The sequence below is a fragment of the Leguminivora glycinivorella genome, chromosome 6 (assembly GCF_023078275.1).
Source record: "Leguminivora glycinivorella isolate SPB_JAAS2020 chromosome 6, LegGlyc_1.1, whole genome shotgun sequence".
Classification (NCBI taxonomy): domain Eukaryota; kingdom Metazoa; phylum Arthropoda; class Insecta; order Lepidoptera; family Tortricidae; genus Leguminivora; species Leguminivora glycinivorella.
Genome location: NC_062976.1, coordinates 17,750,575 through 17,766,035, shown reverse-complemented (window position 1 = coordinate 17,766,035; position 15,461 = coordinate 17,750,575). Strand labels below are relative to the sequence as shown.

General features: G+C 37.9%; 1 protein-coding gene across 2 annotated transcripts in view; it reads right to left on the bottom strand.

Moving 5' to 3' along the window:
• Positions 1-15,461, bottom strand: part of LOC125226894 (ATPase WRNIP1-like) — an 18,718-nt gene extending 3,257 nt beyond the window's left edge. Inside the window, exons 1-7 of one of the 2 annotated variants that reach the window (XM_048131060.1) lie at positions 15,099-15,461; positions 14,807-15,010; positions 14,556-14,728; positions 13,154-13,411; positions 12,691-12,862; positions 9,943-10,126; positions 9,418-9,663 (exon numbers count right to left, since the gene is read on the bottom strand). In XM_048131060.1, the coding sequence (XP_047987017.1) occupies positions 9,418-9,663; positions 9,943-10,126; positions 12,691-12,862; positions 13,154-13,411; positions 14,556-14,728; positions 14,807-15,010; positions 15,099-15,308 (1,447 nt within the window). In that variant the 5' untranslated portion in view covers positions 15,309-15,461. Of the gene's footprint in view, positions 1-9,417; positions 9,664-9,942; positions 10,127-12,690; positions 12,863-13,153; positions 13,412-14,555; positions 14,729-14,806; positions 15,017-15,098 lie in introns of both variants that reach the window. The other variant, XM_048131059.1, reaches the window with a different exon arrangement.

Here is a 15,461-nt window from a genome sequence, read left to right as displayed (position 1 = left end):
TGCCGCCTGTCTCTCGATCCAACTGTCTACATTGCTATAACCTTTTTTGCCAGGTTTTATTGGATTCAGCCGAAGTGGCCATACCCCTCAAGAATGTTTCTTCTAATCGTCGCCCTTCTCCTCCCTGGTGGGATTCCAAGTGTACCTCTCTGGTTAAGGATAGAAAATCTGCAGAAAGGGCTTTCTCGTCTGAGATGACCATGGAAAATTATCTGAACTTAAAAAGGGTGCAAGCTAAAACTAAAAAAATACTGCTTTCGAAAAAAAGAGATGGTTGGACAAAGTTCTGCGAATCTTTATCTCCAGCCACTCATCCTTCAGTTGTATGGCGCAGTATTAAATCTTTCAGAAATGCCTGCTCCTCGTCGTCTCCGCCCTCGTCCTTTTCTGTCCTTCTTGGCTGTATGAATTTTCCGATAAACTGGCTCCTCCTTATGTGCCTAACTGGTCTGAACTTCCATCTAAGAATACTGAACTCCCTAATTATGATGACTTCTTATCTTCTCCTTTTCATCTTTCCGAATTACAACTTGTCATGGACTCCCTTTCTGATTCTTCTCCCGGCCCCGATGGTCTCTCATATTCCTTTTTAACCAGATCTAGTATGACGGCTGTCTCTTATTACTTAGATCTTATTAACACCTTCTTTAGCTCTGGACTTATCCCCGACTCCTGGAAGGAACAATTTGTCATCCCGATTCCTAAACCCGGCAAGGACTCCAATCTTGGTTCATCTTACCGCCCTATTGCCCTTTCGTCCACTCTTTGTAAGATTATGGAGCATCTGTTGAAAAACCGTCTGGATTGGTTTTTTGAAAGTCGAGGTATTCTTCCTCGTTTCCAGTTTGGTTTTAGGAAGGGAAAAAGTATCACTGATAGTCACAGTATATTATCTACTGACATTCAGTTACATTCTCTAGGGGTGAGTCTATGGCTGCAGTTTTTCTTGACATCTCATCCGCGTATGATAATGTTCTTCTATCTGTACTTAGAGATAAATTGTCCCAACTGAATATCTCTCCTAAGGTAGTCAATTTTATTTGTAATTTGCTGATGTTCAGAATTATCAACGTGAGATGGCAGGGTGAAGTTAAGGCTGTACGTCACACATGGAAAGGCCTACCTCAGGGCTCAGTCCTGAGCCCGATTCTTTTTAATATTTATTCGTTTGACCTTGATAAGTCGGTAAATTGGGCTTGCAGATTGTTACAATATGCAGATGATGTAGTCCTCTACTGCTCAGATAAAAGTCCACTTCGTGCTGTGGAAATGGTTAATGGGGCTTTAGTATCATTGGGTTCATGGTTAAATATGCATGGTCTCTCCTTATCTTCAGCTAAAAGTTCGGCCATTGTGTTCTCTAGAAGTCTGATTACTCCAGCCTGTCGTTTTGTTTTTAATGAGGAGCCTATCCCCTTAGTAGATTCTGTTAAATTTCTTGGAGTGTTCTTTGATCGGCGATTTGTGGGCTCTTCTCATCTTTCTTATATAGCTAAAAAATGCGAAAGGAATATTAACATTCTTAAGGCCCTATCAGGTGCTTGGTGGGAAGCCCACCCATATTCCCAAAAAATGTTATATAACGCTTTAATCCGCAGCCTTTTAGATTTTGGTACTTTTATATTCGAACCCTGTAATAAATCAGCTCTCACTGTGCTAGAACGTATTCAAATGAGGGCTCTCAGAATTGTTACGGGTGCCATGAAGCCTTCTCCAAACAGAGCTATCCAGGTTGAATGTGTGGATCCTCCGTTGGATTTAAGACGGCAACTTCTTGCAGACCGCTTTTTATTTGGTATCTCTGCACTATCTTCTCATCCTCTTCTTCCAAAACTGCGTCTTCTTCAATTATATGGGTCAAGCAAAGCATACTGGCGTAATAAAGATCAACCCAATTTGGTTAATAGTCTAGTGAAAATAGCAGCTCTTAAACCCCCTATTATGAAATCTTCTACTCTACCTATTTATTCTGTTCCTTTCGAGGCTCTTACGCATGTACCCAAAGTCGTAACTAATATTGGCATAGATAAAGGGTCTCCTTCTGCTAATTCGACTTTCTCTAAGTTTGTTCACTCATACTATTCAGGTCATCGGCTCTTTTTAGGGTTCCGTAGTCAACTAGGAACCCTTATAGTTTCGCCATGTCTGTCTGTCCGTCCGTCCGTCCGTCCGTCCGTCCGTCCGTCCGTCCGTCCGTCCGTCCGTCCGTCCGTCCGTCCGTCCGTCCGTCCGTCCGTCCGCGGATAATCTCAGTAACCGTTAACACTAGAAAGCTGAAATTTGGTACCAATATGTATATGAATCACGCCGATAAAGTGCAAAAACAAAAAATGGAAAAAAATGTTTTATTAGGGTACCCCCCCTACATGTAAAGATGGGGCTGATTTTTTTTTTCATTCCAACCCTAACGTGTGATATATTGTTGGATAGGTATTTAAAAATGAATAAGGGTTTGCTAAGATCGTTTTTTGATAATATGTATATTTTCGGAAATAATCGCTCCTAAAGGAAAAAAAAGTGCGTCCCCCCCCCTCTAACTTTTGAACCATATGTTTAAAAAATATGAAAAAAATCACAAAAGTAGAACTTTATAAAGACTTTCTAGGAAAATTGTTTTGAACTTGATAGGTTCAGCAGTTTTTGAGAAAAATACGGAAAACTACGGAACCCTACACTGAGCGTGGCCCGACACGCTCTTGGCCGGTTTTTTACTGATGCATCTAAATTATCGGATCAGGGTTGTGTAGGGGCAGCTTTTCTCATATCAAACTCGGATATCTTAGCAAAATTTAAACTTCCTCCTGAAGCGTCAGTATTTTCTGGTGAATGCTTGGCCCTCTTAAAAGCTCTAGAATATATCTTTGTCCATAAGTTGCCAAAATGCGTAATTTTTTCTGACTGTCTCAGTGCAATTCAGTCTATTATGTTACGCCCTTTCAAGAATTTCGCACGTAGCTATCTTATTTGTCAACTAAAAAACAAAATTTTTGAATGCCATTCTGCTGGCTTAGAGATAGTATTTGTTTGGATCCCTAGTCACTCGGGCATAGTAGGTAATGAGAAGGCGGACATAGCCGCCAAAGAAGCTGTTCTTGATGGGGATGACTCCTTTTTTAAAATATATTCGCCTGATATCCTGAACATCCCCTTCGAGTTCATGAAGAAAAAATGGGCTACCCGATGGACCCGTGCTAAGAAATGCTTCTTTTCTGAAATTCAGCCATCTATCCCATCCCGTCCATGGTTTTTCAAAAATAGATCTCTTTCTAAAAGACACACTAGCATTATTATTAGACTCAGATTAGGTCGTGTTTGTTCGTCCGAGCAATTACATAGTTTTAAAATGAAAGATTCTCCTATATGCGACTGTGGTACTGAAGTTGGTAATATTGATCATATTTTCTTTAATTGTCCGCTAAATAACAAATCTCCTGATCTTTATTCCTACCTTCCAAATATTAATGTACCTTTACCTACTAATATGTCTTCATTGTTGTACCTAACTAGTAATAATAAAGTGGTGTATGCTATAAGTAAATTTATGTCAAAAAACAATATTGTCCTTTAAAAGGCACCTTTTTTACTTAGTGTTGAACATAAATGTTTGTTTTTGTATTAAATTATTGGGTTGGTAAGAAAGTAATGAGCGATCGATTGAATTCCACATAAAATTTTTGAGAGAGTTCTAGAATCTTCTATGGTCGAAAGTATATAAAGGGCGAGTCGCACAGTTTCTCGTCAGTCATTCACTAGCTGTCGCCGAGCTAATATAAGGAAGAAAATGGACGAATTAAAAGTGCATGTAAGACATTGCTTACTATATGAATTTCAGTCTGACCATTCAGCCGCCGAAGCAGTGCGTAATATATGTCAGCGTGTTGCTCCTGAAGTTGTGTCTGAGGTAGGGTATGCAAAAACCGGTTAAAACAAAAAACCGGTTAATAACCGAACCGAAATACGTAAAACCGGTTAACCGGTTATTAACCGGTTTTTAGGTTAAATTAGTAAATTTCTGTATTTATCACTATTTACTGTACCCAGCAATATTTTTACTATTTCCTTTGAGAATTCTGATATAGAGAGATTCGTAACACCTAGGTGTTACTTATTTGCATGATAATTTAAGAAGAAAAGGCATTGAAATAAAAATGCTTTGTTAATCATTATTTTTTTATTAATAAACAATTCACATAAAAGAAAGGTAACATTAATGAAAATTAAATAATCAACAAATAATAATTAACTTCTAAATATAAAAAAAATCCAAGTGTCAATAATTAACATTGTATAAATCATCTCGAAACATGTAAATAATCAGTCACAGAACCCACAGCCACACATAGTTAAATTATCTTCTCTCTCTCAGAATCAATTGTTTTTGAAAAAGGGATAAAATATTAAATTATTCCTTTAATAAACTTAATGGCTACGCTAATTATTAACAATTCAAAAAAATATATATAATCAAAGTATCTTTATGAATAATTATTGCAGGTATGATTTACATTGCTTTGCAGTTGTGCTAACATGTATTTAAAATAAATGATGTATTTTAACAAAATAGTAAGACAATCTTAGTTAACATTATACTTAGTAGACTTATGGTTAATTGTCTAATGAAATGAAATGACTTCGTAGAACAATTATATTGTTTAATGTCACGTCGTTCATCCTCGAACGCAATTTGGAGCATAAATTTCCTGCTGTTGAGAACGTTCGCTCGCATTCAACACTTGTAGGCTTGATAGAGAGTAATTTATTATAGGCCAGTTCCAAGTTCCTTCCTCTGGTTCCCCCACTTTCATACAGTGCCATCTCAATTCTTATTACGTTAGGACACAATTGCTCTTGCAGAGCTCCAGGAGGCGTCTTTTCTTTCACGAACTTCTTTTTAAATTCTTCTCGTAATAACTCTTTAACAGAAATTGGCGAGGTTCCTGATGATCCTGATGCAGATGGCATAGATGTATTTTCTGCTCTTTGAGGCTCTTCTGGAGGGGGCTCAGGATTATCTGCAGAGCGGCTAGAACTTTTACTCAACAACGACATTAAAATCGATACTATATCGTTTTGAGAAGGTCGTATAAAAACGCTGTCAATATCTTTTTCATTATAAAAGTCTTCGGGATTCTCCAGATATTTAAGCACTCCTTGAACAATAAGGTACCTTTCACTGATTCTTTTTCTTAATGCAGCTGTGAATGCAGTGCTCAAGGGACCAGTTGTCTTTTTAAGTTGTTCTAAGGTGAACTTCATAACGAAGTCCGCAGTGAGTAGTGTTGCATTCGTTTCACACAACATTTCCAGTGATGCCTTAAATATGTCCAAAGTAGCATGTATGTGCTTTATCAGTTCTATTTCGTCAGTGGTAAAAGATATGTCTGATTTTAAATCATATAGTGCCATTTGTACACAGCTATACAGCTTTAAAAATCGCTCCAGCATGGATGCAAGTGAACTCCAACGCGTTTTACAATCCAGAATTAGATTCAATTCTTTATCGAAGGTTTGACGAACATATTTTTGTAGAGCGACATCGTTCTTGGTCGGCGACTTGCGAAACAACTTGCATACTTTTCTAACCTTGTCAATTACAGATTTACATTCCAAATTGGATATTGGTACTGGTGTTAGATTTGTTTCGAATATAAATCCTTGTTCATCGTCGCAGTTATTTTCATCGTCTTGGTCGATTTCAGAAAGTTCAGTTTCTGAGCCATTTTCGTTATCGGGGCACATCACAGGTTGATTTTTATATAAAACATCCAGTATTGCTAGTTGAAGTCCGTGAGCGTAACACAGTTGGTGATATACGGGCATAGCTCGACCCATTTTTTTCATCACACTCGCTGCGTCTGAAGATAAACCAACTATGTCTTCTATATCTAATCCAAACAGTTGTAATCGTTCATTTAGAAGTTCTGCACATCTTGTTGATGTAGCCGATCCAACAATCCTTATCAGTCCAATGTTGTAAAAGCCTTTCGAGTTCTCAATAGCGGGCGAATGAATGTTTACATTTATGTATCGTTTATTAGCTGAAGACGTCCATTCGTCCATAGTTATAGAAAATAAAAGCCCTCTTAATTTCAGTTGGTTGAGTGCTTGGGTTGTCATTTGCTTAACATTTTCACTTCTCTGCATGACAATGCTTCTTATAGTGTTCGCTGACGACGGCAGTTTATGCCCACTCTTTAAAAACAAACGACGGAGGTCAACAGAATTCGCGAAAACTCGGAATGTTAGTCCATCCAAACACACCATCCTTGACACAATCATTTCCATGGATTGGTCGCTTTTAAAATAATCATTTATTTTGATTTTTTTGGCTTGTAGCGGCGCCTCGGGTTGGTCATCAGTCTGTTCTGTAGTACCACTTCCAAGTGTTACACCATGTGCAGTACGTAAGTGACTTCTCAGGCTTGAAGTACTCCCGCCTTCAGCTTTCAAGATCTTGTGACACTTTTTACACTTAGCAGATTTGCTGTCTGCAGCTTTCAAAAAATGCAACCACACACCAGCTATCTCGTGTCCTCTTTTTCTGAATTCTTTAAATTCCATTGCTCGATCGATAGTACCGACACATTCGATTCAGATCCAGACCGGACCTGTAAGAAAATAGGTAAATTAACTTACATGAATATAAGAGTTTCACTTGATTTTAAATAACCTGATAGGTAGTTAGTTATTCATTGATACATAACATTTAACTCTTAAGATAATCTCTACCTTGACACTTACTTATGTAACAACAAAAGTTTTAATAAAATTTAAATAATTAAGTAAATAGTCGATTGTGTTATAATTAATACTTAACGACAATAACATGATTAAATAATATCCATTTGCTTACAAGAACATAATATTTACGTGCATATACCTATAGTTTCTAACTAAGATAAGCATTAAACTTAATGTTTAGCTTAACTCACTTAACTGTAAATTATTGAATTAAAAAAGATTTTTTATTTATACTTAAAAATACTTACTTTTTCTTTAAAGAAATCCGTCCCCTCGTTATCCACACGTGTTATTATCCACAAATCACAAGTTGACGACACAACTGTTTATCTCTCACTGAACTAATTTAGCATTGCTACGGGTCAAAACCAGGTAGTCAATGAAAACAAAAGAAGTTGTCCCGCATCCTGTGGCCTATGTCAAAACTGTTGCTTTACAAGTTTGCAATAGTTTGCAATTGCATCCCTCCTTCTGTCTTTTTAAAAACGCGACGAATGAAGGCAGGGTGGGGTGATATAAGAAAAAAGGGATTAAGTTTTATTTAAACCACCAAATCATACAAATATATGGTAGTGTGTGAAATATAAATGGAATAGGTAATATTCTTAGAGGCCTAATTTAAATATTTACTGAACTCGGGCGTCCTTTTAATCTTCACGTGTAGGTAGATTATAAAACCAAAATAACTACGAGTTATACAATGAAACTTAGTTTAGGTTCGTAATTTGACGAAACATAATAAATATATCTTTATGATTACTAAATATTAAAGAATCACGTACTTTTGACCTTATTTTGTGCCTAATTTTGTCATTTTGGGATATAAATATAGTTTCGGTTATTAACCGGTTAGAGACTATGAAAACCGGTTTTTAACCGAGACCAAAAAGTCTCGGTTAACCGGTTTTTCGGTTAACCGGTTAACCGGTTTGCATTCCCTAGTCTGAGGCCACGGCGAAACGATGATTCCAGCGGTTTCGTAGTGGCGACTTTTCATTATCAGATCAACCTAAGTCTGGTCGACCGGTGAAGATTGATGTAGCCAAATTAAAAACCTTAATTGAAGGAGATCCGAGGCTAACGAGTCGTACTCTTGCTACCGAGTTAGGCTGCTCTCATGTCACCATAGAAACACATTTACACGAGTTGGGAAAAAACTACAAATACAGTGTTTGGATACCGCACGAACTTGATAGAGATCAACTAAACCACCGTGCCGATATCTGCATACAACTTCTGTCTTTTCGCCGCACATTCAACTGGTTGGACCATCTTATCAATGGAGATGAAAAATGGGTCTTATATATAAATCACACACGCAAACGTCAGTGGCTAGCTCCAAACGAAAAAGGAATAGAGGCACCAAAAACAGAGCCTCACTCGAAAAAAGTTATGCTGTCCGTTTGGTGGGATATTCATGGTATTATTCACTGGGAACTCCTACCAAGTGGAATGACTGTTACCGCATCAGTATACTGTAATCAGCTTGAAAATTTAAACCAAAAAATCTGTCAGAATCGTCCACAGCATGCTAAAGTATTTTTCTTACACGACAATGCTCGCCCACACATTGCAAAAGTGACTCGGCTAAAGCTATTGGAGCTAGGTTGGAAAGTGATACCTCATCCACCGTACTCTCCAGACTTGGCACCTACGGATTACGCATTGTTCAGATCGCTAAGCAATGCCTTGAATGAAAAAAAGTTCGATGATCAAGCCCATCTACGACAGTACATAGCTGAGTTTTTTTATCTAAACCTAAGAACTTCTTCGCCGATGCTATTCATTCTTTACCAGAACGATGGAGACAAGTAGTAGATAACGAAGGCCGTTATATTTTTGATAAATGATTAAAATAATAAATTAAATAAAAATTACAATATTGGTTATGATTCGCTCATTACTTTCTTACCAACCCAATATAATAATATAATAATCAAAAGAATGTTTGTTTAGAATAAGTAATTTTTGTTTGTCATTTTCTTATATTGTTCTGCAGGTATTACCCAGTTTATCTTTTTGCTCTATGTTTATTTTATATCCTCATGCCGTGTGAAGCTCGATACTCGTTTTTGGCAGAATTGTGCTTAACTGCGCGGTAGCCATAGACTAAAAAGTGAAGTGAAGTGAAAAAACTACTACCTCATCTCAAAGTCATCTGTTTTTGAAGAACCAAAGCCTTTACACGTTGGCGTAATGAAAAGTATAGTTACACCAAACGCTTCATGCATTTACACAAAAAATAAACTTACTAGAAAACAGTAAAGTTGTGGAATTCGATTTAGGGATGAGTCATGATTCTTATGTATTATGGCATTATTACAAGAATATTTTGGCTTGACATTTATTTTGTTTTGGGTCTGGTCAAAATTCAAATAATTATTTTATTATTACTTCTCAAGCTCTTTGTACCTACCTATTGTTCAAAAATCTATCCAAATAAGTGACGATCTCAAACAAAAGGACCTCGCTTCCCCTATGAACTCGAACAGACGACATTTTCTCGCAATTTTTTATAAAGTTGCGAGAAAATATCGGCCTTATTTCTTGAAAACGTCACATAAATAGTTAATTATACCCTGAAAATGTGGACATGCCTATTAGTTAAATGCCGTAAGAAGCGGCTTATCTTGATATAGGTACTTTGTGTTTACTAAACTAACAATGAGGACGAACCTATGTCTTTCATAAGTTTCGTCGTCGGATTCCGCAAGTGCAGAGGTATGGGTGGCAGCGGTCCCTTGGCTTCCTTGAGAGAGCGCTGGCAGCGCTGCATGGCGACGTACACCTCCCTGCTCTTGGGCGCGCGCGCCAGCCGCACCGCGCACTGCGCCAGCAGCACGTCCGCCTCCGGCATGCCCACGTGCTGGCAGCCTTGCAGGCACGACACGGCTTCCACTATAGCGGTGTGATCAGCCAAACCTGAAAAAGGAAACGGAACTGTAATCTTTGGTCAGTATGTGACTGTGTAATGATGCCAGTGGTCAACGAGGGTGTGGACTGTTACTACGCCATAGGCTGCGGAGACTGCTTACCATCAAGCGGGATGCACTTGTCTTGTCGAGTGGATATATGGCGGAGATCATGTTTGCAGTGACCCGTACCCATCTGAAGACGATGCTAATAAGTAATGTGTTGCGTGATTATTACTCGCACGTAAACTACAAAGAACATGCTTCCAGCACAGTGTCCTGTACCCACCGATGTCTTCGCAGGCGGCCCTGACGAGCCTCCGCGCGATGTACAGCGGGTCCTCGCCGCCGTGCAGCGCCCGCGTCGTCCAGTAAAGCGCGGCGTTGTCGTCGCCCGCGCGGATGGACTTGTGTATCGCGGAGATCGTGTTGTAGTGCTCTTCGCCGTGGTGGTCGTACAGCATGTGCGAACGCTGCGGACATGGAAACATGTCGAGTTATATAAGGTTTATTTATTTACCACCTTTATTCATAAACGTTCACTATAGTTATCAAGCCGATAAAGTTCGTTTGTCCCTTTCTATTACACCAATACGTCGGAAAGGCACAAACTAACTTTATCGGCTTGATAACTTTAGTGAACGTTTATAAGGGGGTTAAACTTTATTGCACAAAAGACAAACTTAATGTACAAAAGACGAACTTAATGCCATGAGGCATTCTCTACCAGTCAGCCAAAGGTAATGCAGAGAAGATTGCGGGCGGCGCATTGGAAACCAAATAACAAAAAAAGAAAATCTAAAAATTAATTACTGAAATAACAATCCTTATTAATAGTAACTACCACACATACTTACATCAAATAATACATAAAATATATGGTCACTACTTTGAAAAAATCTCGTATCTCACGCTGCTCCTCAAAGTTAAAACGCAGTAAGTCTATATGCATTCCATACATACTTACTACAATTTTCTTTTCATTGACAGACGAAGATAAAAGTTTTTTTAAAAGTAGTGACGATATGTAAATAATACTTAAGGTTCTTGGATTTAAAGGAAAAATGTGGGTGGAATGATAAGTTTCCTATTTTTTATACAGATAATTATAAGGCCTAGATGCAATTCAAACAAAATTATAGTAGGTAATGTAGGTATACCGTATTCTAAAAAATAAAGATGGCGATGGTACGAAAAATCTTAGTGGCAACCCGCACTCAGGCGACGTACGTCGTAAGACGCGGAACGGACGCCAGCGCCGCGCCGCCTGAGTGTAATTTAAAAAACGTCTCCTCAGTACATTTTGTATAGGAAGGACGGAAGACAAAAAACCCCAGTGACGCGGCGCATGCCTCAAGGTCTTGGGGCGCGTCAGTTGACGCGCGTCTTACGTCCTTCCTATACAAGACTATTCCTGAGGAGACGTTTTTTAAATTACACTCAGGCGGCGCGGCGCTGGCGTCCGTTCCGCGTCTTAAGACATGCGTCGCCTGTGTGTGGATAGTCCCTCAGGGTGTCCACTACTAAACCCAAAAAAAATTTCCTGACTTTTCCCTGACTTTCCATGACCATTTAAGAAAATTTCCCTGACCAAATTTTCAATTTTTACCGCTTTTGCTTAGGGTTGCAAAAAAACGTTTTTTTTTTCTGTCTTTAAAAAAAAAACCTAAAATTTTTAAGGATCACTCGTGCGTCTGTCTGTCCGTCTGCCAATCCAATTTTTTTTCCGGAAAATGTTTGTTTTCTAAAGTACGAAATATTAAAATTTGCAAGGCAGTTCATACTTTTGTACCTAAGGTTAACTATTAAACTTTAATTTCTGGTTTTATAAAACTAACGTAAACGAAATCTGTAGTTGGTAGTTATCGCCATTTACTTTTGGCTATACCAGTGCCGGCCCGTGCATCATGGTAGAGCGAGTTTGGGTTTCGGCGCCCTTAGATATCCTACACTAGAAAAAAATATCTCGCGAATTTTTTTCCCCTTTTTTACGTCCCTGGGACTGGTAGTAATTAACTAATTATTATGTACATAACATAGGAAACAAAATGGAGTACCTAGTCTATCAGAGCAGAGTAGTTATGTGCAAGTTGCGGAATGATTCCAAAAAAATTTTAAATTTCATAAAAAATTCACGAAACTTTCACGAAAAATAAAGGGAATTTAAATTTATGAAATGAATAATAGTAAACGCGAGCGAAGCGAGCGCGAAATTTTTTCTTTGTTGTCAGCGTCGGGATGCCCATTTAGGTGTTTTGCCACTACATGATGCCTTTAGGTTTCCAAGTGTTTGAAGTTCTCTCATCGTCACGCTTATTATCCTCCTATGCTCCTTTGACTTATACAAATTGCGCCTCTATGTGACGTTTTGCGCCATTAGCTTTATGAGGAACTCCGCTTTGAATTGTCGGATAGATACTTGGACAGCGACGTAACTTTGTCGTTGTCGTTTTCACATCGCCCTAACAGAAGCACCTGACTTATGAATGTTGTACATGGTGACATTGTGGTGCAACTTTCTAGTTAATCTGAATCACAATAACTGAATTTATTCCCGAACCCCTTCGCCATTTTGGAATATGTGGGTAGGGCAATGTAAAAAAAATGTGGATTTTTCCACATCTACGATTTTGGGCCGGATAAATTAAGGTCAGCTAGAGCATGAAGATAACGAGATATTCGTTAGCAATCACTGGGATGGAGGCCAGGTACTATAATTGTCATGAAAAGTCTAAAGAGACAATTTTAAGTGGCCTTAAAATCACTACCCGGAAATCCCGGAATCCATCTTTGCTGTCATGGATGTGGCCAACCCAAGAAATCATATTATTTTTTCAATACTTTTTGATTTTTTTTCTTGGTGTCAAGTTTTTCCCTGACCTCCAAATCATTTCCCTGACTTTCCCTGACTTTCCATGACCACTATGAGCTTCCCTGACTTTTCCCTGACTTTCCCTGACTTTCCAGAAAGTGGACACCCTGGTCCCTTAAGACGCACCTGTCTTCAATCTTTTTGTTACAACAAATGTTACTCGACCTTGATACCATCTTTGATGTCGTCGAGCGTGAGCAGCGCGGGTCCGGTCTCGTGCAGGCGGACGGCGCCGGCGCGCGCCGTGAGCGCCAGCTCCAGCGCGCCCAGCGCCACGCGCGCGTCGCCGTCGCTCACCTCGGCGAGCCAGCGGAGAGACGCGCGCTCCACTAGACACCTGAATCATGTTTTACATTGTCTATCTGTATATTGTCAGAGAGTTTCGTATTTGAGAAATTTCCATGTGGAAACTTCTCAAACCGAGGGGGAAGAAAAATTTCTACCTCTAAATATAAATGATGTCTTTTAAATTTATTTGAAAACTTAGATTTTTAAAATTATTTTGATGCATTACAGCTAAAAGGCTAGAATATTTGTTGTGTGTAGTTTAGGTGATTTTATCATGTGACAATGTTATCTTGGCTTCAAAGGAGTATTAAAACCGAGTTATAATTATAACCTTATTTACCTAGGTATATCACCATCTGTAGGACATTCAAACTTGTTTTCTGTGTCCACCAGAACTGCCTCTTTATTTTTTGCCACTGCTCTCTCTAAAATCAACATCACATCTTCAACAGTCAGTTTTTCCATGACCACAACTTTACATCGACTGAGCAGGGCATTGTTCAAACTGAATGAAGGGTTTTCAGTGGTTGCACCGATGAGAATTATAGTTCCGTTTTCCACATGAGGCAGAAAACTGTCTTGCTGAAGCTTATTAAATCTGTAAATCAATTCAAGATTTTTGAATATTACAATAGCAAAGGGTACTCAAATTTATGTGTACAAAATATTACCTAAGCTTTAGGTCAATAAGCTACCAAACTGCTATTGTGAAATTGTTTGGAAAATTAGGAAACAACAGTAATACAGCTTAATATAAAAAATAGGTAAAAAAATAAGCGCGTTACAAAACACGGAGAAACTAAAAAGCCAAAAATAATAAACCTTTCAATTCAGATTTCTTATCGTATTGCAATAAGCTAAACATCCAAATTATAAACAAATCAATTATTTTTGTAGTCGGTACCAGAACTGTTCGTCGCCTTGCTATTGCCTGTTTGCCCCACCCAACCATACACAGGCTGGTACCGACTCCAAAAATAATTGATTTGTTTATAATTTGGATGTTTAGCTTATTGCAATACGATAAGAAATCTGAATTGAAAGGTTTATTATTTTTTGCTTTTTAGTTTCTCCGTGTTTTGTAACGCGCTTATTTTTGAAGGCGGTTTTATTTTTTGTTAAAAAGTTTATTAATTTGTTGATTTTTAGTGGTTCCTAGTGATATTATATGTATCAGTCCGAATACATGTACAGTAGTGAAAGAATTATCCTTTAACTCTTAACCATTGAGGAGTTGACCTTCCATCATCAGCTCAGCCACATAAAATTATTACCATCAGACGTAAATACTGGTGTACCTTTGAAAAATAGACTAAAAACATTACATGTGCCTATAACATTTGAAGAGTTCCCTCGATTTCTCCAGGATCCCATCATCAGACCCTGACTTGGTGCCAATGGGACCATCTCGAGGTTATACCGGTTCTATCAAAAAAAAAATTTTGAAAATCGGTCCACGATTCTCGGAGATATCGAGTAACATACATACAAAAAAAAAAAAAAAAAAACATTCAGTCGAATTGAGAACCTCCTCCTTTTTTGAAGTCGGTGAAAAAGGCAATCATGCTATTAACATCTTTTTATTTAATTAATGAAAGCCTGTCTGAAATCAAAACAACTGTAGTTTTTATAAACACTATCAAAACAAAAGCAATCCTAAATTCTAACAAGATCTAACTAGAACTTCAGTCCAAACTTTTTCCATCAAACTCTGGTTCAACACATAAAAAAATGCTTATTACCTATGAATTTCGTCCATGAATAGGACAGTTTGTCTCTTAAACTGGGCTTCGTTTTTAGCAATTTTTACAACTTCTTTGACATCATTGATACCAGACATTGTAGCAGACATCTTCACAAAGCGCATATTCTTCTGCTTTTTACAGATTTGTGCAATCACATTAGCCATTGATGTCTGAAATAAAATTATTACAAAAGCATTGTATTATTAATCAACATAACAAGGAATAAAATATTATGTTAAGATATTTACCTTACCACAGCCTGGGGGTCCCCATAAAATCATATTAGGTATTTTGTTTTGTTCTAACATAGACCGCAGCATAGTGCCAGCACCAAATGCTGCTTTGTGTCCGACAATATCATCCAAACTTAGAGGCCTCATTTGCTCAGCTAATGGGACACTCTTGTCTGCATTTTCTTCTTTGCCATTACTGTTTAAAGTAGAATTTGAAGACTGAGGCTAGAAATAAATAAGTACATAGTTCAATTGATTTAGAGCACGTAAAAAGTAAAAATATTACTTTACAAAATTTTAAACTTACCTCCTTATACTTTTGTGCATTATTGTTTAAACTGTTCTCTGTTTTTATTCGCTTTTCTTTGGGAGAAACGCTGTTAAAAAATGAACCTGTTCTTTTTGTAACACTTTTCTCAGGCTGTGTATTGAGAAACAAACATTTGTTAACATGATCTTCGATTTGGTCCTTTCTGAATTCTCGGTTGCATACTGGGCATGCTACAGAGCCATCCATGGTAAGAGAATCTTTGAATCCTTGAACATATCCTTTTTCAAGCAATATTGCTATAATAACTATAATTTATTGTTTTTTTTTATATTAGGAATATTTTAGATCACTTAAATAAAACTGGTTGAAGGTTGAAACTTGTCGCAAATTTGACCGGGA